The following is a 26550-nucleotide window of genomic DNA, read 5'->3' as shown; positions in this document are numbered from 1 at the left end:
TTGTAATGTTAGAATAAATGAAAAACTTTTTAAAAACGACACGGTAAAGCACCCGCTTCTCAGATTTCATTTCAAGTGATTGTTTTTAGCTGCTAATTTCCGTGTGGGAAGCCCCCACACGCTCTCGTCTCAGGTTCGACAGCTGGTAATCCCTTCACCCCTGCAGATTAAAAATCAAAATCGGCAAAGTCTAGCTGAGGTGCTTACTAGCTTTCTTTGTAATGAAAAGATGAAATATTTTGTTTTAACACCGCGTAGCAGGTCCCCCAGCTCTGGTAGCGCGGAGTGAAGGACCTACACTCTTAAGTCCCATAAATCCCCCTGTTTAGTGTGGAAGTGTGGAAGTGATCTGCGGCCGGACCAGACCTGATGTTTTTAATCTTCTATACAATATTATGGACAATAACCTTCAGGCCTTTTCCATCCCCTGCCCCCCCCCCTGAAATCTTTGTTAAATGTCTCAGATCAGCGGGAGCCTATCCCAGTAAGCAATGTGCACAATTTGGGGTACACTCTGGACGGGATGACAGTCCATCACAGGACACACACACTCACTCGCACACGCACCAGGGCCAGTTTTCCCAGAATCCAATGAACCTACTAACATGTCTTTGGACTGTGGGAAGTAAATGAAGCACTTGGAGAAAAACCACACAGATAGCACACGGGGAGAGCATACAAACTTCACACAGGCAGCACCCCAAGAATTAAACCCAAACTCCCAGCACTGCGAGATAATGCTAAACACTGTGCCACCATGCCACCCGGGACATCAAACCCTCGATATCAGTGCCCCTGACTCAGCAGGATTCAGTAAGTCATGGTTTTCTAAACCTTGTTGATTTCAACCTGACTCCTCTCAAGGCTGTACTGTTTAACTAGCATATCGTCTTACCACAAGACTTGATCGGCCTATTCCGAACTCCGAGGACGCAATCTCTGTTGGGGTGTTAGTCTCGTTTAGAAATAGAAATCTGCTTGCAAACAGCTGAGGATGATTTCTCTGCTAACCTTGCTAAGAACTAAAAAGCTTTTCTCTCAGTCTCTGGGCTGTTCCTATGCCACCTTCTAGCAGCCTAACCTAGTATTAGTACCCCAGATCTGTCTGCTCTCTTACACAATAAGAGGTAATTATAGCCCAGCTAGTCAAAGAGATCTATTTTGTGGACAATTCAAAACAAAGAGCACGAGCACATAACCCTACAGAAAATCCATGAGGGGTTACAGATGGATTATATTACACTGAGTCAACGCTCCCTGGAATTAGCCGTCTGTTAATGTGCTATGCTTGCAAACAAGGAATTGTGACCACAGTGATCCCTGTTGATAAGTGGAGGTAGTGCACAGAAATCACATTATGTGTATGAAAATGGACCTCGCTCTGTGGTGATGCAGTTTGATGCATAGCCAAGCTACTGATGACCTGTGACCCAAATTCTTAAGAACCCTACCAGCTGCTAGATCATATGCATACACATGTGGACATTTTTCTCTGCAATTGCTTTCATAAGCACAGATATGCTATATATTTAAATAATTATTTAAAAAATCCTTATTGTCCTTTTCGGCCAAGTTCTTGTTTTGACTTTAGGGACATTACATTCCCTGCTGCCTCTTTGTTACCCTCTTAGAGCTGGGAGAATTCTGCTGCGACGTAATGTGTATGGAGTGCTGGCCCTCTCCTACCAATCCACTCTTTTCTTCTGCACCCTGCCGATGAAAATGTCTACCGACAGCGTATTAAATTTCTGCCTCCACGAGCCTCAGCCACAAGCTGTTTAAATTGTGCTGGTTTTCCTGACCCAGAGATGGCTGATGCGGTTTAGAAGCAAAAAAAAGTGAAGTTTTTGGTGTGAAGCCAGTAACAGATACATACATTAACGCATGGTGCCAATGTAAAAGGACACCATATCCTTGTGCTTGCAAATTGGACAAACTGCAGCTCAGAGGTTTGAATCCCAGCTGGTGAGTGCCATTGGGGGTGAGAGAAGATTAAAAAATTCCCTAAAATTGGTCAATTGAAAATGTTATTATCCTAACCGTTGGAAGGAGAAAGCAAGTATCAGTCGTACCTTCAAGAGATTAATTTAACAGCAGTGCACACTGAAACCCCAGTGTTTGGTTACTTAAGTAAAACAAGTTCTTTGCTCAATGTTTCATCACTCTTACCAGAACTGACAGTAATCCCTTTCATGAATATACACAAAAGCTATTTTACTTTGTCTTGTTATTGAAAACATCCCCACTCTAAATCCACAGAATGTCATTCTCCAGCTTCTTAGGCAACTATAGATATGAAAGCAATCTGGGAACAATGTAATTATGGGATTAACATGAAGACGGGACTCTTGAGCATTGACAACTGCATTGGTTAAAATGCTGAGCTCTGTTCACAGCTTTTGTTTAGTTCTAATTAAGGGGAAAAAAGCAAATTACTTTTTTTTTAACTCCTTTACATATTTAAGGTTTTAACGGAGCGAAGGCTCTTATCCAAGAACAGCTCAAGATACTCTTCCATTTAAAAACTAAACTGCATTTTCACCAATTTCTTCAACCATAGAGGAACTACACTAGACTGAGGACAACTTCTGGTTTCTTGGCTAGGAATTTGAGAATCACAGTTCTCTATATACAGTTTTCTGGAGATGTCCCTACAGCACGTTCAAGTACACAAAACTGACCGTTAGAAATATAACATTTGGATGAAGCAGTATATAATAACACCAAGCAACCCAAGTCCAGGGTGTTTACACAGATCCATTGAGGCTGTTTCCCTTTTCATCACAGTGTAAATTCTTGTTTGGGTATGGTTTTCCTTTTCCCCCCGTTTCCCTGTATTTCTTTTTTAAATTGGGTGTAAAAATGTAAATTGATGGGCTGTGTCGCAAATGGCTGAGCCAAAGAGCAGGGTGAACATCAAGATGTCAAGATGTTTCTAGGCCCATGGTTTAAAACTTCTGTGACTGGAGGTGCCCCAGTGGTGCAGCCCAGTGCCACCAGGGACGAGTGGGTCTGAATTGCCCAGGACACCCCTGAGTTGAGCAAGGGACTTTACCACAAATTGTTCCAATAAAATCCACAGCTAGATAAATGGGTGGCAATGTAAGTTGCTTTGGGTAAAAGCCTCAGCCAGATAAAGTAGTGATAGATGTTCGCATTTGGCACCATCTAGAAGCAAATCAGCTGATGACACCTCCTCCCTCTAAACCTGCTAGCTTCCTCATAGGAGTGCGCTCAGACATGTTAGAAGGATAGATCTTTTTAATTAAGTGCCTTTGCCTAATGGGGAGCCTTCCTTTTTCCCACAAGAAAGCTAGGCTCTGACCTTCCCCACCCTCACTCATTCATTCTTGTTAATTGGATATGGATTTGTAAATCATTTCCTTTGATAAATGGGCCTCTTGACACTGTCTATAACACATTAGCATTTTCTCAATACTTTCAATACTTTTTTTTATTTTCAAGCCTATTAACAGTGTTGCTCCTTTATTAACAATTCATGGACTACGCTCTGTGTGTGTAGGGAGATGTGGGGTGAAGGATGAGGTGTAAGCTACTGTTTAGCATTTACAACATGCAAAACATCTTTCATTTTACTTTTCCATAGGAAGCTTTAAGAAGTATACTGAATTGGTTTTTCAGTTGACCAAAAATACACAGGAAGGGTTTTGAGAGATGTCCAGATGAAGAGGGGAGTACATGCCTAATAACATTTGGCACGCACTTTACCTCTTCTAGTCCTGTTCCACAGTCTCAGACCAGATCCTTCGTGCTTGCCACGCTGGTAGATCAATAGTGTAAAAAAACAATGGCGGAAGAGACCTGCTAATTGAATGAGTTGTATACCAGCAATATCCTGAGTGCCAGGCAGGGATGAGAAAGGGGTTTTGAAGTAAAATTCCCACATGAAGGTGTAAATTACCATTGGAACAGACAGGCAATGTAATAGAGGAATTGCAGAACAAGGTAGGAAAGGCCTGTCCTATTGATCAGTCTGTGAAGATGTTTGTAAACTGGCAATAATGGCGCCACACTCTATACTCCCCCATCAGATGGAGCTTTGACCTCCAAAGGCAATTTCTATAGATCCGCCTTGACTTTAAACCCCACTCTCTGGTACCAAAACCACTTAGGCTCCTGGCCTAGCAGTAACCTGACTCCTACCCAAAGGCCTCTTAATGCACATTTTATGGATTAGTTTGGGGCCTGGCTAACAACTCCTGTCAGAAAAGATTGGGGAATAATGCAGCTTTTATTACTCTTTTATTTAACTAAATAGACACCTCCTGTTTAATCTGACACTTTGCCTCTTCTCCGCACCCCTCCTCTCTGCGTTTGACCTCTGCCTAACAGCTGGAATAGTGTTGAAGGTAATTCTACATATTTGCTGGTCAATCCTAATCTGGTTTAGGAATATGGACCACGTCAGCTGACCGCACTCTGGTGGTGGTACTCTGGGAATGAAGACTTAGCCAAAGGCAAAAGGATGGTTTATAACAGTTCGATTTGAACTACTCAGGAAATAACACTTCCCTAAAGATCTTGTTGCTAGTAGCTTAATTGATCCAGCTGCTAGCAACGCAACTAAACAAGTAAGACAGGTTGAATGACCTCTTCTCATTTGTAAACTTTCATATGTAATTGATGACATTTGACTGGCTGAATGCAGTACTTCACGTTTACCACACATCTCTGATCTATGTCTTTACTTATTTTAATAAGCATCGACATGGATTATAATAAAGGCAGTGGGCTGCACTGACTGGTAGCTACCACTGGTGTCCAGAAACCATGAAATGACAACTACGGCCATCTGCGGAAAGTCTCAGATAACTTTCTCTGAACTCCTGAACTTATTTCTCTAATTCAAAATAAAATAGTTTATATTACCCATATTCATTACCCAGAAATGGCAAAAACATCAGCTCCAGTATACTCTTAGGAAAGGCCGTATGGAAGCTTTTTAAGGAAATGTCTACAACTTTCTGTTGATTTTACATATTTATTGCTGTTTTATTAGCATCTGCCAGTACTTACGAACACCGGGTGCTTGTTTGTAAGATTTAAGGCTTTGAACTTCCCGGAAAAATTGATAACTTAAAACACTTGAACTCAGCTCTGATGACAATCTTTCACTTGTCAACTTGTTACAATTCCTACTCCTTATTTCTGCCCTCTCCTGCTGTTAACAGTGATATCCCAGCTTCACGTAACATGAAGTCAGAGGGAACCTGCAACAGATTTTGGACTCCTAGCCACTACTGTCATGTGATCTTTTATGGCTTTCAAAGACAATGGGCCTATTTTGCCTGTAGGTGGCATTACAGGATGTTGTATTCAGCAAGCATTTTGTTTCACTCGCATCCCAGCTAATCCGATCTTCTGACAATTCTGAAAACAAAAACACGAAATGAAAACAAAAGCCTTCCATTATTTCAAAGTGGACCGTATTCATCTCTGATGTCCAAAATGGTAATGCAGAGGCTCAGTATTAGAATGAACTACAGCCAGCTGTATCAGGCTTTGAATTTTGAAATTAGAAAGGAACATTGATCTGATATCTGATAAACTGATTCCTCGATTATAATCATTCAAGCTACATTCAATTATCTATTCATATGTCCCAAGACTTTTGTGATAATGAATAATACTGTATAGACAATGTATCATAGGAAGGACAGGACAAGGAAGCTGACTAGTCCTCTAAGCAGACACTTCATAGTAATTTAACACTGGACCAACTTCACTTCTAATAATACAATACCAACATGGTTTCTGTAAAGATGAAATTTTCTGTTCACCTCAGCTGGGAAAATATGAGATGTCAGACAGGAACAAAAGCTAGTTCCTATCAAGAACCAGATAAGAAAAAAAAAATCAAGACACTGACAGGTGCTCAAGATTTATGAACCTTTAATTGATGTCAAATGTAGTTTACAAACGGGAAAGACACGTACCATTTCAGAGAATATACATGACACACATCATCTGACACAACTCGAGAAACCACCTTGTGCAATTTGTCTTCTTTGGGGGCAGGTTTCATTAATTCCCTAGTAGTAATTATGGCAGAGGAAGTAAGGAGATCTCAACTCTCATGAAATAAAAAGAAAGGGCTACTGCATTTTTCAAGTATAATCAGAAATTTGACAATGTTTGTAAAAGCTACCCAGACCGCTTCGCCTCCTCACAAGCCAATTCATACTCACAGGGCACAGAGCTCCGAGACATTGTCCTGATTGGAATGACCCAAGTGAAACAAGGATGGTCCACAGTATCCAAATGCAATGAAATTAATCTCCAACATTTTCAAATGTTGCAGCGCTCAGATATCTGTGCAAATGCACGACTAAAAGGTCTTCATCTTGAGATCAAGGAACATTTTAATTGTGAACATTTACGTGGTCAAACGTTTGCCATCTGGTCCCACGTTCAGCACAAGCCTTTCCAGCTCACTCTAAGAAAGCAAAATCCCAGCCTCAGTCATATATGTGTTCGTAACTTGTGAAGTTTTCTAAAGAAGGCCTTTTAGCATTTAGTCCCCAGAAGAGGCTGGAGTGTTTAAATACTGCTGTAACACGCAAGTTAACAAAGATGCAGCTAAGAAGCTGAGAAACTATTTCAGTAAATGTTTTATTTATATAAGTAAAAGGTGAAGGTACATCTTCACAGAAAATGAAATGGGAGAAAAGCACACTTCGGTTACAAATTCACTTGGAATTTTACAAATGTGATTTTGGAAATCCAGTTCTTTTCACAGCTCTTGCAGGAAGTCAGTCCTTGGTGGTCCACCCAAAGGTATGTGCCATTAAAATTCAGTTTGAAGAAAGCAACCACAAGCACAAAACAGCCACAAATTTGTGGATATTTTTTCAAATTAAGCTGTAGTGGGATTTCGTTTTGAAAGCTATACCTTTTTCCTGTTTCAAAAGCTTGCTTACGGATTTGTTTTTTGTCCAGAACGTCTTTGATTGCCACCTTTGCCATCTCAAGAGATTAGAAGGGCGGCAATCCCAAATGTTCTTGGAAAAAAAAAATCGCGGAAGTTCTTGACAAATACACACGCTTCTGAAGAAGTGAGGGCGCAGTATCCCCAAGTAACAAGGATGACCAATCAACTACTGAATCACAACAGTAAGGGGCTACATCTGAGGCCCTAGATACCCTTTCTTGACATCTGATACTTAAAATATATATTTTTTATACAGCATGGACCTCTGATCTCTTTTGCTTACATTGAAACAAACATTATTACAGGATACATATTTTTTTACAGATACAAAGCACACTGTTGCTCAACAAAACGCTACACAGCTCCTTCAGTACTTCTGCAAGTGGTTTAGTGACCACGCTGGCTGGGACTAAGACCCTCACCATCGCAAAAGGCCAAGGTTTGTGATTTTGTACTGTACTTTAGCCTGCAGAACTACGCTACCCCCAAAGCAGACAGCGCACCTGCGAACTACTGCAGAACCACAGAAAAAACCTCCTTCCCATTGTGTGTAGATGGTAGCTGACCCAGGCTGGCTTCAGTAGGGGAGTTTTACAAAGTACCTCTTTTTCTCAGCTTTCACTTGTATCCTGGGATTTTGCTGCCTGACAGAATAAAGGAATGATTTTTTTTTTGTTTTACAAAGAAGCCAAAAGGTCATTTTCAAGGGAAAATCTAACAATGTTCTGTACTATTATGAATTTACCTAGCAAATGGTAACAATATTATTCTAGAACTGATACACAATGCAATTACATGGGCACAAAATAAAGGTAAACCAAGAGGTTTCACACCCAAAACACTCTGAAATAAATCTTTAAGAGGAACCTGATCAGTGACACACTGGTCAGAGGTGAGATATCCTGTGAAGATAATGAATCAGAACTTTTCAATGTCTCCATCAGAAATGATATAAGCAAAGTAAACTGCTGTGACCAGCACACACAGAAAACAAAAGATCTTCAGAAACTGACCAAGTTTCTGAACAGCAGACTCATTCCATTACTGCACTGTATGTCTGCATGTTCTGTTACCTTAAACCTGTAGCATTCTTGCATCTTTAAAATAAGTGGTCATTTATGGAAGAGTGTGGCTAAAATGCATTAACAAGACATTGATTTTCCAATAAAAAGAGAACTTTTGACAGTTTTTACTTTATTCTGCCAGGGGTTTGATTTACAAATAATCTGCACACTACATCTACAAAGTCATTTTCGCCTGTTGTACCACCTTAAAAGTATGTTTAACTTAAGGGTATTTCATCTCTCCAAATCCTGCCCCCCACCACCAAACTACAGCTCGTTATCTTACAATGAAGAAAAATGTACACCACTTAATTCTGAAATGCTATTTTGAGTAGTAGCTTTGTTTATTATCAGGTTTCCTTTCTGTACAATGAAATACAACTCCAACCTCAAGAAGACAACAGCTGTTTAAAAAATACTGAGGGTTTCTTATTTACCACTTTGAAATGTTACCCCCCCCCTTCCACATTCCAAATCTTCCCTCTTCCATACCCAACAAAACTGGACTTTATTAATACATAATTATATGTGTGTGTAGCGTGTTTTAATTCTATTCCATTTATACACAACATTGTAAACATACATAGAATATATTACATGTGCTTCCGCCTTCTCGTTGTGTTTATTCTTTTTAATTCGGTTGAATAATTACTCACTGAAACACCACAAGAAAAAAAAAAATAGGGGGAAAAATGAGAAAACAGGATTATCCCAAGGATGTCTCGAGGTTAGCAGTTTGGTTGAGAGCTCCATCCTTACGTCGTCCCCAGAAGAACCTCTTTCTTCATCGACTCTCTGGCTCAACGACGGCCTTTGGAATCTCATGTTGTGGAAAGTGAACGTTTTTACAGGGAAAACAGCAGCAAAAGGGATAAAAAAAACCACCTGGCATGGGGTCAGCGCAGAGCGTTCAGCAAGACTGGGGAGAGGGCAGCAATGTTGTACCTGTGTGGTACCTTCATCTGACGTGGTCAAGAGCACAGCAAGTGCCAGGTATCTGTACCACCGCAAGCCTGGAGGAAAATAAGGTGAAGCAAAGGGATTCCAAGTGGACATGTCACAAAAAAGTCATCGGGTTCTTTTTTTTCTGAGGCCTGTTCTGTATGGTCACCTCCTGTAGCGTCCATAAACCAGGCAGAGTCTAGGCTCTTGTTTAGTTTTAAGAGGTGCTTTTTTTTTTTAAAAAAAAAGCAAACAAACCAACGACAGCCACAACATAAAAAAAAACTTGGCCTCAAATATAACAGCAAACAAAAAGAAATAAAAATCCATGAACAGGATGGAAGAAATTTTGGGGGCCAGTCAGAGAACTGCGTCCTTCACAAGTAGACACGCCTCAGGTCTCCGGGCGATGTGATGGTGTTGCACTGTGGGCAGAGCTTCTTGGCCCCCTGTGGTGGAAAAGAAACACTGATTAATCAATGGATTCATCTGGCCCAAGAACCCCACTTCCTTTTAAATGTGAACAGGAATGGACGCCTTAGCTTTCAATGCCCTTTTTTATAGAAAAGGGAATGTAAAAACACCCTAGGTTATTTCACTGGCCTTCCCCTGGATGAACATAAACTGTAGTGAGACAGTAAAGCCAGGCCACCTGCAACACATATTGACCTTGGCCTAAATATGTCACGATACTCCATTAGGTATCGCATCTAAGGAGTTTGATTAACTGCAAACACTGACCTGCTCTGCACAGGAGGGAATTCCTGTAGAGTTAAGCTCAAAAGGTTCATGCCTTCCTCATCTGGTTCAGTCTTTGCACAAGGAGTGTATCGTGCTGATAACGTGTGGACTTGGGGAGACAGAGTATAGACGAGGGCTGTGAGAGTACTGATATTGAATGAGATTTGCAGAAATGAGAACTTATATTCTCACTTCTTTAAAAAAACATCTGGTTGAGATCCTCAGATCAATTAGTTACTACCAAATGGGCTAGATGGGTTCTTCACATTATTGCTACCAATAGGAAGAGGTTTTCAAGTCACTTTTGAAAACCAAGCATCTCTTTCCTCACGAAATATTCACTCCACAGACACAGAAATAAAAAAAATTAAGATGGGTAGAAAATACAGTACAGTGTGTGTCATCACTCAACAGAAAGGCGATATTACAAGTGTACATCATAAATCTCTGATACCCAATCTTAATTGAAAGCTAAAAAAAAGACAAAATTTATTGGTAAGCTTACTCAACTTAGTGTTCTGCGTTGTAAAACAGCTCCGTCTGAAACGCATTGTGTACTGGCTCTTATTTACAGGAGCTCATTAAGATTAAATTGGACACTAGACACAAAAACACCCACAAGGTTTACGATTTGCACCCAAGGAAAATGAGGAAACCTATGAGCTAAACACTTCATTGTTTCAAAACCCAGTGTGTCTCAAGTTGCTGCTCCAGTCTTCATATCCCTTTCCAGGAGTTTATTCACTGTTGTTTGAATTTCTGCCACTTCCAATAAAGATCTCGTCAATAAAAAAGGGAAAAGGAACAAGTTGAAAGGAAACAATTGTCTGTGTGGTCTCTCCTTCCCTCTCCTACCACACACAAGCTCAGACAAACAGGGCTGCAGCACAGCAGCGCCGTGTCTGCCACCGTAGGGTGCTCTTCAAGTCAAACAGCCATTGCCAGCAGGAAGGCAATTTAACTCCAGGCTCCTTCTTCCAGCACATTCCACTAGTCCACACCACAGCCCAGAAAACTCTTAGCAGCCAGCAGAGCCTCTCTACAGCCCACTGGCCTAAGACGTGCTTCCATGTATGAATGTCTACAGACACGTATCAAACGTTCATTCACGGTCCCACATTGGGGACCAGAGAAGCGGCCTGACGGGTTTATCAATTAGGGACAGCTCTGCTTCAGAATTAAATAAAACACGTGTGGTACGCATCAATACTCACATTTTACTTTAAAAAGACCTAATGATTGAAACTTAGGTGATGCAGTTTTCTAAATCCCCTATAAAACGATGCAAACTCTTCTCCAGGAGAATTGCATGTTTGCCCAAACACAGCTCGTACTCCAGTAACCCAGGAAAGCCCAAGATGTAATGGCCTCCTCATTTTGTTTGCGAGTGTGAAAGTATGGTAGGGGTTGTGACCTCGGCAATGAGCATTAGCTCTGCCTCGATGAGTGCAGACATCTGTCGGCAAACACCCCGTCTCCAGCTTGCTTGGCCAACACATGATCTACGGTCTTCGGGCTCTCTGCAGCTCTCACACTCGGGTGCATAGAGGATTCGTGACTCCGGACCTCAATGGAGGCTTTTGCCAGGCCTCCCGGTACCCAGCCAGTGAACCCAGAAAAAATGAATCTCACGACAAGAGGTGAAGTCATATGGAAACATCACACAGCCTGGAAACCATTTATCACAGGTCAAGCAGCCCTGACCACAATAACAGTATTCTAATGGGAGTCGGCGCATAAATTACTCTCAAATGAAATACACGAGAGCAATGCCAAGTTCACTTTAAAGCTCACAAGATTAAGAAATGATTACTGCTGAAAGCTCAAAAGATGGGCACTTATGTTGTTTGGACTTTGATGTACGTCTTCAATACCAGGCCAGCTTGTACAAGACCACAGTGGAGTTGAGCCACCAGCTCACCAGGATTAACACAGCCCTCATGAAAAGTGCAGTAGGATCTCTTAATGACCAAATACATCAGGAACTGAGATTCAGGTCCCTGGGATTAAGGTCTCACGTTAAGGACAGCAGCACAGTGTCCTGGGTCACCATACTGGGGACATGCTTAACAAGCTCTGATCCAGAGAGAAGAGTGCCACCTACTGGTCAAAAGAAAATGATATGATGTTTGAGATGAAAGGTTATCAATTGCTAGACCAGGCTTAACTGCATAATGAAGAGCAACCGAAGTATCCCTTTAGGATCTTTTCTAAGAAAGCAGTCCCAATTGTAGAATTCGTCTCTGGTAGGTTCCCAGTACTTGAGAGTGAAGGCTTTAGTCCTTCAGAAGAGGAGGCTGCAATCCTAAAATCACTTTTGAAAAAACATAAAAGTGTACCCAGGCATTCTGGGCTAAAATAGCAGCTGTAAGCCAACATCTTAAACCTGAATCCTGACATTTTGTAAATGATCTGAGCACCACCTGAACAGTATTCCTGATATTCCTATTGTAAGTATATGTTAAAGAAAAGGTCTTGCAAAGGTGTGACCAAACTGCACTGTCTACTCGTGCTTGCTTTTCCTGCCACTCCATTATCCTAATTGACTTTAACTAGTTGTTTATGACTCTCGAGACGTAAGAATTCCTTTGCTAGGTCTTCTTTCGGTACTCTTTGGGGTCTTGTGGCCAAAAAACCCCCCAACTATTTCTGCAAGGGCCAAGAAAAGGAAAAGGTCTCTCTTTCCCCTTATTAAAGAAATTACAGCCTTTCCTTCTTATAAAACAAAGGAGTTACCTGATTTTAATGAGAACAATGTACTGCGTGGGCTTCTCTCATCGTACACCAGCTGCTGCGCTCTATTAAATTCATAAAAAAGGGCAACAGTAACAAGATTACACGCATTTACTTTGATCAAGACGCAAGGAGCCCCTGCGTGCTGCTTTTATTGCTGTCTTCGGGCAATGTTTTAATGGCTACATTAGTAACAAGCTGCTGCAGCAAGCAGAAATTTCTTATACAACCCCCCTCCCTCCTCCGCTCTTTCTTTTAAACAGTGGGCTTTGTGATAAAAAAAGAGCTTATTTAATAAATTGTATATTGGAAAACGGCTGGGGCTGTGAAACAGATGAGCGTTTTCTTATTAATTGCTTCCTTGTGTAGTAGCAGAATGTATTAGCGGATAATAAGAGTCTGCTCCCTGGGGGACAGGCTGAAAAGTAAGGAGAAACAGAGGGGAGCGAGGGAAGGCAGATCGGCACGAGTCAGGAAGATCAGACTCCCTGAGAAATCCATAAAGAGTCTGGGGCTTCTTTTAAGGGGTTTAAGGTATTCAGGAGGGCCAGATCTGCAAGCTCCTTCCTGAAGAAATGTTGCCCAAAGTAGTGGCCTCGAGGAGTGAAGACGATCATTTGTATGCAGTCCTACCCAGAGTGGAACCGTGGGATTAAGAAGGTATAAATATTCCTTCTGGGTAGTTCTGGATCTTGCTCCTGGACACGTTTTAGACTGAACTTCATTATCCACGCCTGTGCATATCAAATAAACTACAGGCCGCAGCATTAACAACGGCCAACCTGACATAAGCGGTCTTAACATAACATTCGCCTAGTCCTGTCCAAGTCTTTACGTGGAGACATGTATGGATTTCCATTACAATTATTTAAGAAACCTTACAGAAGAGGCCATTCCACCTGTTTGGCAGTTAATATCTAATTGATCAGAGGATCTCATGTAGTTTCTTCTTCAAAAAAGTCAAGTTACTGATTTCAGAAATATGGCTGAGTAACTTATTCCAGACTTCCAAGACCCTTTATGCAAAGAAATGCCTCTTGTTCTCCGTCTGAACATGTAGTGACCTGTGGCTCATGTTAAAGATCCTGAATACTTGAATCAGGTGCCCTTGCTGTCTGCTCTGATCAAGACCAAGGAGCTTCAGTCGACCAATTCCTTCAAACCTGGGAACAGATTTGGTTGCTCAGCTCTAGCATAATTCTGGACCAACAATCATTTTGTAAAGTGGTGACCTAAACTCATTTGATTTAACGTCTGAGCTTTATATACCAACAGTTTGCTTCATTCGTTCTTCACACTGTCACAGTTTCAAAAAAAAGTAAACAAGTCTTTCATAAGTAGCTTCTTCAAGCTTATGGTTGCTCATTTTCTGTCTAGATTTATAATTTTGCTACCTTTATGTCATACTCTGCACTTGTCCACATTTAATATCATCTGCCAGCAGTACGCCTATTTGTGATGATCTAAATCTCTTATTTTAATTTCACTTGTTGCTTCTACAGTGTTTGCTGATCCTCCTAATGTGGTTTCTCCTGAAAACTTCACTAGGTTACTAGGTTTATCTTGATTGCCTACTGCCTTGAATTTCTAATTGAAGATTAGAATATGAGGAAGTTTCTCAAAACCCTTTGAAAACTTAAAAACATATTGTATACTTAGGCACCACATCGTATGCTCCATGTGCCCATATTGTTTCCGCATGATCAGAGAACCTCCTTTTTAAAACCAAGTTGATTATCCTTTACACTCTTTCTGCCATTCCCATGATCCCCTAGTTATGGAGACGATCATTTCAATAACCTTACAGTTAACAGAAGACTCATTCAAATCAAGAAAATTGCATGATGCTTGAGTAGGCAGCAGGTGAGAAAGGAAGAAAATTGGCCCTAATGAGCTTGTCTTGATTTCAAGAGGACACTCCCAAGTCTCCTATCCCAGCTGAAACAGACATTACGTTGTATTCCAGGCTTAGCAACGGGGATATCGATGAGTGGCAGGTAACTGTGTTTCGTTCTTAGGGAGTGGGTATTGGTTGTGGACCGGAACGCTGCATTTGTATGGCTTTTCCAGTAAGGAGATGCACTAAAACCCAAAGAACAGACCTTCCACTGAGACACTGGATAAGGAGCTGTAGGAAACACTTCCTTCTGGAAATAGAATCACACAGGTACTCTTAGAAAGTCCTACGTCCCCAGCCATTGTTAAGGTAAACCGGTGTCAAGAGTTTTAGCAGATCCCTGCTGTGCTGCCCTTGTTTTAGCATTTTTATCATACTCCACCTCTTTTGCATTATTTTAACTGCTTAGCCAAACTGGAAACTATGAATACAAAATTAATCATGTATGCCGAAGGAACTGGTTGAAAAACCAGGGTTTATGCCCACCCCTTAAAGCTGACCTTAGGGGAACTCATCTTATTTTCACAAGTGAGCACACACACAGAAGGATCCTTAAACATAAAAAAAAAAACAATAAACGATTCCTATTCACTTCTGGAGTGGATCTGCTTGCCGCCGATACCGGAAAAGTTACTCGGAGGTTTAAAGCTTTCATTGCTTGGATGGCCTGACTGCCTACCAGACCGCATTCTTGCTTTCGAAAATAATCCCTGCGTAGTTCTGGAATTTCGCTTCAGTTTCAAATATTTGTTGTATTTCTGTGAAGCGGTGCGACATCTACAGTAATCCCTTCCCTCATGTGTGACAGAAATGTCATTACTGCATACATTACACAAAGAGAAATCCTCCAAGAGCTCTCCGTTCTTAACTTGTTCTTGTTCTGAGTGGAGCTCCTGGTGCTTCACTTCTCTCCAAGACATGTTTTAGGTTAATGGGGAGACTTTAAATTGTCCCGGTGTATGCGAGTGTGCCCTGCAACCAACTTTCCCAAATATTTTACCGATATATTTCACGGGAGTCGAAGAAAACGTCCGACAAGTGATCGTTTTAACAAAAAGATGTGGAATTTGTGCTGTGTGTGAAGCTGCTGAAGTCAACAGCAAGGTGTCTTACCAGAGTCCGGAGCCAGCATTCCTCGCAGTGTACGTGCCAACACTGAATGGAGGTGAGGGGCATTGTGTAGGAGTCCTGGGAATCGGGGGGAGGGGGAAAAAAAAAACGGAGGTCATTAACGAAGGCCCACGATTGTGAAAATAAAACACCGAATGGATAAAATGAGCCAAAAAACGTAATCCCTGGAACTATATCTTATCCACGTTTCAACAGGCAACAACTGAGACTTCAAAACTGACCACAATCTGCAATCTGGCTGACAAATCTTAAAACATCCAAGTGCGTGTGGAGTTAGGAAAGCCTTACCCTCATTGGTGGCAGTAACTGTTTTATTCCACCGGAACCCATTAAGTATCCTCTATATAAACAGTATATGTTGAGCGGGAGTCTCTTTGCGCCCCGGCTCTCTGATTTGTTAATTTCGGGTTCCAGATTCTTGTCTTCAGCACTTGTTTGGAATCTCTTCCGCTGGAAGGAATTCAAAAGCAGCACTGAGCACAAGAATGTGGACACTAAAATCAGACAAGACACACACAGACACAAACAATATCAAGTGACACTGCAAACAAAAATACAGCATCTCGGGTTTAAAGAGCTTCATTACTACAGTTGACAAAATGTTTAATTCGTTGACACTTTTCCAGCTTTTTTAAAAGAGTGAATTTTTTTTTTTTTACCTACTAGCAGCTTTGCCTACTGAATACACACCATGTTGCTGTTCCTCTCTTTCTCAGAGACACAAATATACTGATATCTGGTTTTCCAACATGGTCTCTCTGGTTTAATCAAGAAACTTGCGGTTGCTGAAGCCTTAATAACTTAACACTAGGATTTTAGAAATCCTGTGCTAATGAGCGTAACGCAAAATTCTACATTTAATTGTGATCAGTTATTTATGTCTATACCTTTCATTTATGAGCTAAGTGCCAACAATCAGATAAATTATCAGGCCTTTTTTGCCCATTACAAGAGATTCCTGCACTACTCCAGACAGACACCAGGTGGAGCTGAAGGTCTACTGATACTGTGGAAAGTCCACATTTCAAATGCACTCTCAAGGCCCTAAAAAACGCCCTGAAACTTTTGCAAAAATACTAAGAATTACTCTCTGCACCCTGTTTCACAAATGTACAGTTGTAACTATTTTTGCCGTGGGGGTTATTCAATGTTTTTAATGACATAAAGCCAATCTGGAGTTACACTAGCATCTTTGATGTTCTTCTAGACAGACAGCAAAACATACCCACACATTCTTCAGACTCCCAGTTCTATCCAAGCAAAACTCCCACATCGCCCATCACAAACAATTTAATACCAACAAAGAAAAGAGGCAGCCTCCTAAAGTAAATACAGGGACAGCAGGCAACAATGAATATCCTAACACCCAAATTCACCTCAGGCCTGCACTGCCCCTGCTAAGACTGATGTGCCAATCATTTAATTGCTTCTGTTTCAGAATGCCAAAGGTCACAGTACCAAGCCAGGCCTGTAAATAAATATTACTCAGACGTTCTTCTGCTCTTTGACAACAAAGAGAACAATGCATAGACCTTAGCACACTGAAACACTGTTTAAACTTTCATATTACCTATTCACCACTGTTGCCCACCTTCTGAACAGCATGCAATTCAACAAAAGCAGCCAGGAAAGGCAATTTCTTACTACACACAAAGGCAATCAAACTCGAGAGCACAGTGTAGCTTAATTGTGTACAACAGTGCATCCCAACACTTCTTACTGCACAGTGTATCAAAGTATTCCATTAATCAAAATGCATCAGCCACAGGACAGTGACTTCTGCGGCTCTGCAATCATTACGCATATACCTCCACTTCTGCTGTGCACGTAAGATGTGCTTCTGACTGGGCCTGGAGCCCTCGTATATTCCTGTAGTGCCAACACATGAGACGGTTCTGTAGGAAAGGCAGGAGGCGGGACCTTACCATGCAGATGAGACACTTGTATCTGTCCCCCCGTGACAGCTGCCTCTCCAGCTCCCGGATACGAGCCTTTAGCGCTTCGAACGTGGTCACCGTCGAGTCCTCCGTGATCCTGCGGGGAAAGACCGGGCTTACACACGGGAAGCGACTGCTACTTCTGTAGCCAGCAGGGGGCGCTCACCCTGCCGTCCATGTGGGTCCTAATGCCCCCAGTATAGTGACGGGGACACTGTACTGTAAACAGGCGCCGTCCTTCGGATGAGACGTAAAACCGAGGTCCTGACTCTCTGTGGTCATTAAAAATCCCAGGGCGCTTCTCGAAAAGAGTAGGGGCGTAACCCGGTGTCCTGGCCAAATTTCCTATTGGCCCTTACCAATCATGGCCTCCTAATAATCCATCTATGAATTGGCTTCATTACTCTGCTCTCCTCCCCACTGAGAGCTGATGTGTGGTGAGCTTTCTGGCGCACTATGGCTGCCGTCGCATCATCCAGGTGGGGCTGCACACTGGTGGTGGTGGAGGGGATCCCTATTACCTGTAAAGCGCTTTGAGTGGTGTCCAGAAAAGCGCTATATAAGTGTAAGCAATTATTATTATTATTATTACTTCTGGACCCAAGTTGAGAAAAACTGACGGCGCTCGCAAACTGCTGGTCTTCCTTCACCCCCGGGGGGGGCAAACGCAATCTACTGCTACCGTTGAGGACACATGGTTCCAAACCACCGTCCACAAGTGCTTCCTAGAAACCAATGGACCTGTACCATCGGAGTGGCCAGATTCTGACATCGTGGGCCAGTTTGGATTATGTCCAGCGTCTCTGCCCCCTCGACACACACAGCTCATTTCAGCCAGCAACACCGAGCTAGGTTTCTTTTAAATCAGGCCAGCGGTGGCTTATCATCTTAATCTTCATATTGCCTTCATTTCTGTGTGTGGATGCTGCGGTGTTTTATAAACTGACAATATCTGGAAGGTACAATTTATGCTAGGTACAGTAACAGTACAGCTCATCTGTGTTCCCTTTTAAGATGGAAAAGGGGGTCGTGGACAATCTCTCAGAGGCGGTACAGTGCTCCACCAGCTTCTCCCTCAATTGACAAAGAGATAAGGGCTGGCATTTAGATCACAGAATGTCACCATCCAGCAACTGGCTTTCATGCAGGAAGAGGAGCCAGACTGAGAAGAGTAGACCGGTGTCCCACAGGGGAAATCTGCCTAACTAGCTCATTAGGTTGTTAGTAACTATTATGAAGATGTCGTATAAATATTTACTGAAAGAACCCTGGATATTGACTTTAACACCACGGCTATGTACGCCTGTTGCATACCCCCACCACCCTTTGTGAAAAGATCCCTTTCTGTTCTTGGTTTTTAATGCACCTCCTCTATAGTTTCTACTTTTCCCCCTTGGGTAGTCTTTCACTGATGATTCTGAAGAAGCCCAACCCACTCCAACATTAAAATGATTCAGTTCTTTAAGCCAGTCAGTCCTGGACATTTGTCTAAGCCTCGAAATGTGCCTGCTCATTCTTCTTTGGACTGATACCAGAGCAGCAATATCTTTTCTATAACACGATATCCAAAAACACACACAATATTCTAATTGACGTTTTACTAGTTGCATTGAAATTGTACAATGCACTCACATTCCTTGATTTAAATTTTATACCTTAACACTAGATATCCTAACATTTATTTTATTGCTTCAGCACAGCCGGAAAAAGGACGGTCATAGGCAACAGACACCAAGATCTTTTTCACAAACAGCTTCTTTAGACTGAGTGTCTCCCATCGGATATCTACAGTTCATGTTTCGTAACCAGCATGTAACACTCTGCAGTTGTCTACATTACATAAAATCTGGTGCCCTATCTTGAATTTTATCCAAGTCTTTTTGACTTTCCGTTAATGCTGGCTTGAGCGGGTGGGTACTACAGTCATTTTCCAGTCCAGTCTTGTCCGTTATTGACTTTATAAAACATTTTGTAAAAGTAGTAGCAAGTCAATCACTGCAATGAACGGGGACGATAAAACATCATTCACCACAGTATATTTAAATACTACAGTAACACACATTTATTGAACATCATGCAAAAGGTTGTCCCTCCTGATGGATATCATATAGAAATATCTTTAGGGGGCTTGCTGATACAACTGGACAACGCCAATAAAACATCTAACAAAATCCTAATATACAGGGTTAGTCACAATGTTGTCGACAAGTATAAATGATTATTTTACTAAAGTTTTGTTTTCTCCTCCACGGATGGCGGAGGATCGTAAGGCAACTGCTAGAAACTTTGATATTTATGCTTTCGCTTGAAACCTTTTTTTTTGCCACAGTAAGCCATGTAATTCATTTGTAATAAGCAGTCAAAGTCGGCGACAGCATTATGACTAACCCTGTATCTCCCAGCAAAACTACATGACGGTGCTGCTCCTTCATGTTTGTTCCGAGTCTCCACGATGAGGCCTAGCTTTCCTGTGCATCTCTGATTTATGCCCCACCCCTGGGACCTGGTGGCAGATCCTCCTTTACTAACACATCTCTCAGGCCTGCAATCCCAGTAGGCCCCCTTGATAAACAGTTTTCACTCTGCTGTCTGCTCCTTAGATCTCCTCTGTATATCCTACTAAAGATCCTTTGATTAATGTTTCTGCTAGTAAATGTATATTTAACACTGTCTACAGCATATGAACTTGTAATAACTAAATCAATATCCCTACCATTGATTGTCCGGCACTGCACCGGTGCGATGCTTATGGCGATTCGGTAATTTTCCGGCCAGATGGAGCGCTGATCTACAGTCCTCTATTGATTTAACATTGCATCACCCCCACCATGCCAGTTTTCGGATTAGCTACCGCAAGGTTCCAGCGCCTTTTGATTCATTAATTTATTACCGGCTTGCGCCCCATAACAATGAGGACACTATTATCGTCCTCATCGCAGCCTGATTGAGAGGGAGCAGGGGTGTCAACCAACAGTGAATGCAGAGCCTTACTGTGCATTAATTGAGTGCCGATAAGCAAGTATCCCAGGAAGCCTATAGCTGATAAACTGCCTTGTTATTTATTTTTTTTGTTATTGCTGCCGACAACGAGATGCACAGCAACTGGAAATCCTGCACCCCGCACTAACCCTTATCTGAACCACCCCGCTTTCCTCAAGGGCTGAATGTGAACCCCGAAATTAAACTCTTAACCTGTTCAAGATGTCCGTCTACAAGCCATGCCAGCAAACTAAAACTGGAGCCTCCTTTTCCCCCGTCTCCGACAAAAACTTTCTCGACTCTCGAGAACTCGAAAACGCCCAATTTCAAGCTTTCTTCATTTGTGGCAAGAATGCAAATCCGTTTTAAAACTAGCAGCATCATCTTCAAGGCTGGTGGAACAAAAACCTAACTCCTGACCCATAAGGAATCACTTAAAACTTCTGGTCAAAATTTGCCTGCCATTAATTTATATATAAAATAAAACTGTATTGTCATTTGTCTTTTTCATCACCATAAAAAATACAAAAACAAGAAACACTCAACACAAAGCACCTGAAAAATCGTTCTAGACATGCAACAATATATATACACACACACACATCTCAAAACAGGTTTGTGTCATTAAATGTAATCATGTCTAAACTGCAATTTATGACCGTACAGCTAAGAACAGAGCAGAAGGGAATAAGAGAATCACCACAAGCATCTCCATTTCTTCTCAAATGAAACATGCTCCACTTGTGCACAGCTCTATTTTGCATGGTTACAACAAATTTAACAGGACAAAAAATGTTTTACAGATGCCTCAACCTTATCCGAGATAACTGGACAGGATGTTCCTAATATACTTTTTGTTATTTCTTCAATGGTGAACCTTGATCCTAGCGCTGATTAGATGTGAGCTGCTTCACACAAAATAATGATGAAACTGCAGTATCAAAGTACACAGTATTAGTTAGGGAGATGATAATTTAAAAAATAATTACATAAAATATTCCGTAGACAAAAAAATTAATTATCCAAAAGAAGATAGGCCTCTTGCCTAGCAGGGTGCTTACCGTAATGGAATCCATTAACATCATTAAGGGATAATTACTGCATCCCAGAATTCTCAGTGGACTGGACAAGGCTGACTTCAGTGAGTGGTCATTTGTCAAAGCAGTACTGCCATCCTCTCTCACTTTCCCCTCCTTGTACAAACCATCTTCCTTTCTCCTATTAAATCAAGGAACTCCCCTCTCGCCAGCATCCCAGCTGCCAATCGCAGGCAATTTCCTTTAATTAAATCATTTTAGATTGTGCAGCCATGGAATTCATAATTGACTCGGGGCGCTTAATAAACAAAATCAACAAACAGTCATTTAGAGAGCAGCAGACAGGTGACTCTGGAGGGGAAGTTGTCTGAGGAGAAAGCAGTCTTGTCTCTCTGGCTATAGGCCAGAGAGCATCCGTCGCCACACTGTTAAGACCACCTGCTTTGGCGTGAAAACTGGACACTTGACTCAACAGTTTCCTCTCTCTGCTGTTAAACTCTGAAAAAGCTTACTTCCATTGCTCCTACAAAGAGAGATGCTTTTACATTCCATTTTTAGCTTCAAAATAACTTCAAGTCGGTTTTCGGGTACTAAACAAAAATTGAAATGTATCGTATATCTACATTTTAGATGGCTTTAATCCGTCACACTTGTGACAAGTGTACGCAAAGAAAAATATTTCAAAATACATTATTATTATTTTTCAATAGATTGTCTCAATATGCCTGAAGCATTAATGACAAAAACACAAAAATCTGGCTTGAAATCTTCCTAAGAAACAACTTTCTGCCTTCATAAGAAAAGTAAACTTCAGGCACACAAGAAAAAATCAAGTCCTTGGTCAATGATATAGAGATCCGACATTCCCCAGACTACAATTTGTACTGTGTCCATAAACCTTTAATATCTTCTCTTATTAGCATGGAGCTTGTAAAAAACCATTTAGCCTTGATTAGCGTGCTTGCTTCTAAAGCAGTGTCTTCCATGGTTAGCATTTAGAAGTTTGTTTTCTTTACAAGTCCATAAATTGCCAATGCAGAACACGCTGACACTTCGATAGATTACCACTAAGTAAAACTTTTTCCTGTAAAGTGACCCCCCCGACACACACCCACCCCTTGCACAGACACACTCACAATGAATATTCATTTTGCTGGGCTTTATAGCAGACTGCATTCTTCAAGTAATTCCGTTCCCAAGTGCAATAAAAAGGGGTTTTAATTTTTATTTATGGGCAAGGTGCAGCAGAGTAATCTGCAATGTGACCCACTTTGGTAGATAAAGGCAACAGAAGCGTTTGATGATGTCAAGCTTTCTGCTACAGTCCACAGACAGGGTTCAGGAGTCTGACGATGCACTAGTCGCTGTGAAGAGACATAAAGCACCGAAAAAGTCCTGTGGATCAAGCACAGGTTTCGCATCAAAACATGTTCTGTGAGAAGCTGGACAGTAGCGGGAGCCCCTGTCTGTTTGAACCCTCTCACATTAGACATCCACCATAAATTGTTTTAAAACTATTGCTCCTAAGCACTGAAATTGAAAATGTTCACTGGACATTCCAAAAACCTCAGCAGGGAATGAGACATTTGTCCAGGAACAAAGCAGAATAAGAAAGGCTAGCTAACGTATTATGGTATAAAAAAAAATACTGATCCAATTCCAAAGCCCTTCCCAATGGAAGACAAAAAAAGCTTTAGAGGCTGTGCCAGGTGTAACAGATTTGCTTCGCAGCGCAACTTTGATCAGGCAATCTCCATCTTCTAGATCAGGGAGCTTAGGTGTAAAGTTCCTTAACAAAACTCGTTTCTCCGATCAATCAGAATTTCGATGCCACTTTTTTCTTCTTCGTCCATCTCTCCAGCTATGTCCCGTTCTGTCCAGATGAACATCTATCTCCATCAGTCGGTAATTATCTATAGTCTGCCTATATCTCTCCATTTAAGCTTTCAATATCAATATACCCAAACCTGCGTTTATCCATCTCTGACTTGCGCCTCTAACACTGAGGGACAGGAGTAGTATCTCAGAGTGCAATTTCATGCCGTTTCAATGTGTCATGCTAACACCTTTAAATTGGATGTCCGTGGGGTTAGGACAGGAGAAAAAGCAGGTGTGAACAGCACTCATCTGTTACTCACTGTGACTGCGCAACTCCCTAATAAATTAGAAATTTATGTCCTAGCAGCATTTTTGAACAGCCTCTCTGAAAACCTATGTGTGCCACGTAACTTCTTGCAGCATTACTTAAGAGGTACTTAGAAATTCTGTATTACGATATTAATTAATTAAAAAACCAGGGGTTGTAGGAAACATTTGAATATCTAAGGATACATTAATGAGGTCCTTCTCTGAAATGTCATTATTTTTATAGACTTTTTTTAATACTTCAGACATCGGTTTCTGACAGTTTTATCCCGAGGGCTCATCTTTACAATTTTTATTCATTCATCTTCTATTAAGGAAATGGGTTCATAAAGCCACTATATTACAACCATTACTACATTACACTGAGACGGTTAAGAATTGCAGAATGCTGCAAGCCTGATTTTCTGTAGCAAATATTATACTTTATTATGGAAAAGGGAATTTGATATTGTCCAAAAATGACAAAAAAGTTTAAACTGAACTTCTTAAATTAGGTTAAGAGAAGTTGTCTTTACACTCCTGAGCATGTGAAGACTTAAGATTAAACAGAGGAACACAAGAAAGGTTACCAATGAGAGTAGGGCACCCAGCCCATTGGATAGTGAGAAATTTAAATATTTTAAAATCAACTTTTCTTTTTGCTTCAGCTTACTAAATCCTGGAGCAGCAAGGTTTTTTTTATTTAAAAAATCATTTTAAAAATATAAAAAAAGGTAATAGCTGCATGTATATATAGTACTGGAGCCCCCACCTAGCCTGACCACTTAAAGCCTTATCTGTTTAACAAATATTTAAAGTGACACAGGATAATGAAAATGGACTCCTGCATAACCACATGTGCACGGCTCCGAATCTGGAACATAAATTGTATTACAGATGGAAAAATTGTACAATTTTTCACTGGGGTCTAGGGGAAATCGAGTCGGGGAGGGGTGTTTGAGAGTCATCATTTATAAATTGAGGACAGATTCAATTACTCGCTGAGCTACATGGAAATTTCAACCATTGTTTCAAGCTAAGCATGAAATTTAGCGGCAATCAGATTGCCAGCATTGAAAGTCTCATTTATCTTATCCAGAAAGAGCAGGGCCCAGCCCGACCTCAGGACTAGGAGATCATTACCCATATGGGATAGAAACTGCTCACTGAATACATCAGGGAGATTTTGCTACAATACCTCACCCACACCCTGCTGGCTTTCTGTTAAAGGCTTTTTTTTGGTCTGCAAAACCCCACATTAATGTTTCATTGTAACCGAGACAGACAAATCGCATTTTCATTTCAAATTGTGAAACAAAACAGGACAACTTAAAAACAGTCACCTCACACCACAGCAAAATAATACTTTGGAAGGCCGTTTCGAAAGAAACATTCGGTCAACTATATTTGTCACAAAATAAGATTTTAGATTTGGAATTTTTCCTCTAGTTAAAACAGCACAGTAATAAAGCTAATACAGTAATGTTACTCACTTTTTTTTTTTTACAAGAAATGCTGTGCTTATTCTTTGCCTGCCGTGACTGACAAATGAACCTAAACCATTCTTAAAATTCAAATCACCGCTATATTTGAAAACCCTGGCACAAGTTAACCTGGAATATTTCCATCACGTCGTTTGAAGAAAAAAAAAAAAGGCCTTTGCAGAAAAAATGAAATGCTTCTGTGAGAAAAGCAAAGACGCCAAAAAATTAGCTTTAACGTTTCTCAAATTTAAAGACTGATCCAGGTAGCGCCGTCTCTGAGTTCATCACGTGTAGCATCTCCGCAGAACTCAAGGAGTTAACTGAACCCCACAAAAGCAACAGCAGCTGGGGTGTCTCTTTTGGCTCACCGTCCCCAACACCAACAAAGGAGCCCTCGGTGAACCCCACTATTTGATTAATGATATCATCATCCTGATTTATCACTTCCCTCCTCCCCCTTTATAAAAAGCAACAAAAAAAAAGGGGGAAAAAAAAAAAAAGGACAGACCACACTCACTACTCCTCAGGAGTACACGCCAGCCAGCCAGCCTGGAAATATTAAGCGAAATATTAAATAAACATCCATGCGTCATGTCTCAAGCAGCGCTAAGCTAATAAAGCCAGCGACTCCAATCGGAATCAGGAGCCCTTCGCCTTGTTTACCTTAACACTGACACCAAACAGCTGCAATGATTCATGCCTCGGCTGGCTAAAATGTTTAATACCCGTACATCACGCCAGAGGTATTCTCTGCGGCTGAAGGCAGAGAGGGAGAGCACGTGGCCGACCTCGGCAGGCCACGATGAATCAATCTGAGCTGTCAGGCTTCAGCTGGTGCATTTAGAAACACACGGCAGCTCCCACAACTGTCTCCAGCGCCGCTCGGTGCGGAGCCTCATTCATTTGTTCCCCAACACCAACACGTGCAGAGGAAGAAAGGCAGCGCAGATAAACCTGGCAGGAAAGTGCTACTTGATGCAAGGAGGACGCAATTGATCTCTATCAGGCAGGTGTATAACAATTTGTTTATCTCTTGAATACGTACACACACACACAAAAGAAAGAAGGCAAGGGATGCACTGATAGCTAATCAATAAATATCAAGCTGTCCTGCTTATCCGGTAGTTATCCTCTGTGATATTTAATATGTGGTGTAATGATTGTAGAGTAGGTCAGATGATTGATTCATTTAAATGATACATTTAAGAAGCAACTCTCCCGTGGGGCTAGTCTGCCCCAGTCGGAGAGGAGCCAGAGCAGGCCCTGCCAAGAAAACAGCGCCTTTCTTTAATGTTCCACATTTGCATGAACTTAAGTCATGTGTGATGAAAAGGTGCAGACGGGCTGCTGAAAAGCATGTTCTATAGGTACTATCGCGGGCCAAAGCACAGACAGAAATTAACAGAAAGGCCCCTGTCCCCTTTTTTCGTTGGTCACGAGACTGAAATTCAATCACTGCTCTGAAGCTAACGCTATGCAATCTGCTCACACATTTTCCTCTCAGCGCAGGCTCTGCTGGTGGAGACACT

At 41.5% G+C, this 26550-nt stretch overlaps 1 protein-coding gene across 14 annotated transcripts in view; it reads right to left on the bottom strand.

Annotated features, from left to right (window-relative positions):
• Positions 1-5896: 5896 nt before the first annotated feature.
• The window catches only part of rnf220a (ring finger protein 220a), a 173472-nt gene continuing 152818 nt past the window's right edge, over positions 5897-26550 (bottom strand). For 8 of the 14 annotated variants that reach the window (XM_088598079.1, XM_088598082.1, XM_088598083.1 and 5 more), the window contains 3 exons: positions 17386-17494; positions 15443-15517; positions 5897-9407 (listed from right to left, as the gene is read on the bottom strand). In XM_088598079.1, coding sequence (XP_088454205.1) covers positions 9336-9407; positions 15443-15517; positions 17386-17494 — 256 coding nt within the window. In that variant the 3' untranslated portion in view covers positions 5897-9335. Of the gene's footprint in view, positions 9408-12435; positions 12498-15442; positions 15518-15748; positions 15911-17385; positions 17495-26550 lie in introns of all 14 variants that reach the window. The other 6 variants (XM_088598074.1, XM_088598076.1, XM_088598078.1 and 3 more) reach the window with 3 other exon arrangements.

Source organism: Lepisosteus platostomus, chromosome 11, assembly GCF_059453375.1.
Source record: "Lepisosteus platostomus isolate fLepPlt1 chromosome 11, fLepPlt1.hap1, whole genome shotgun sequence".
Taxonomy (NCBI): domain Eukaryota; kingdom Metazoa; phylum Chordata; class Actinopteri; order Semionotiformes; family Lepisosteidae; genus Lepisosteus; species Lepisosteus platostomus.
Note: the sequence above shows the minus strand (reverse complement) of the source record. Positions and strands in the feature narration are given on the sequence as shown.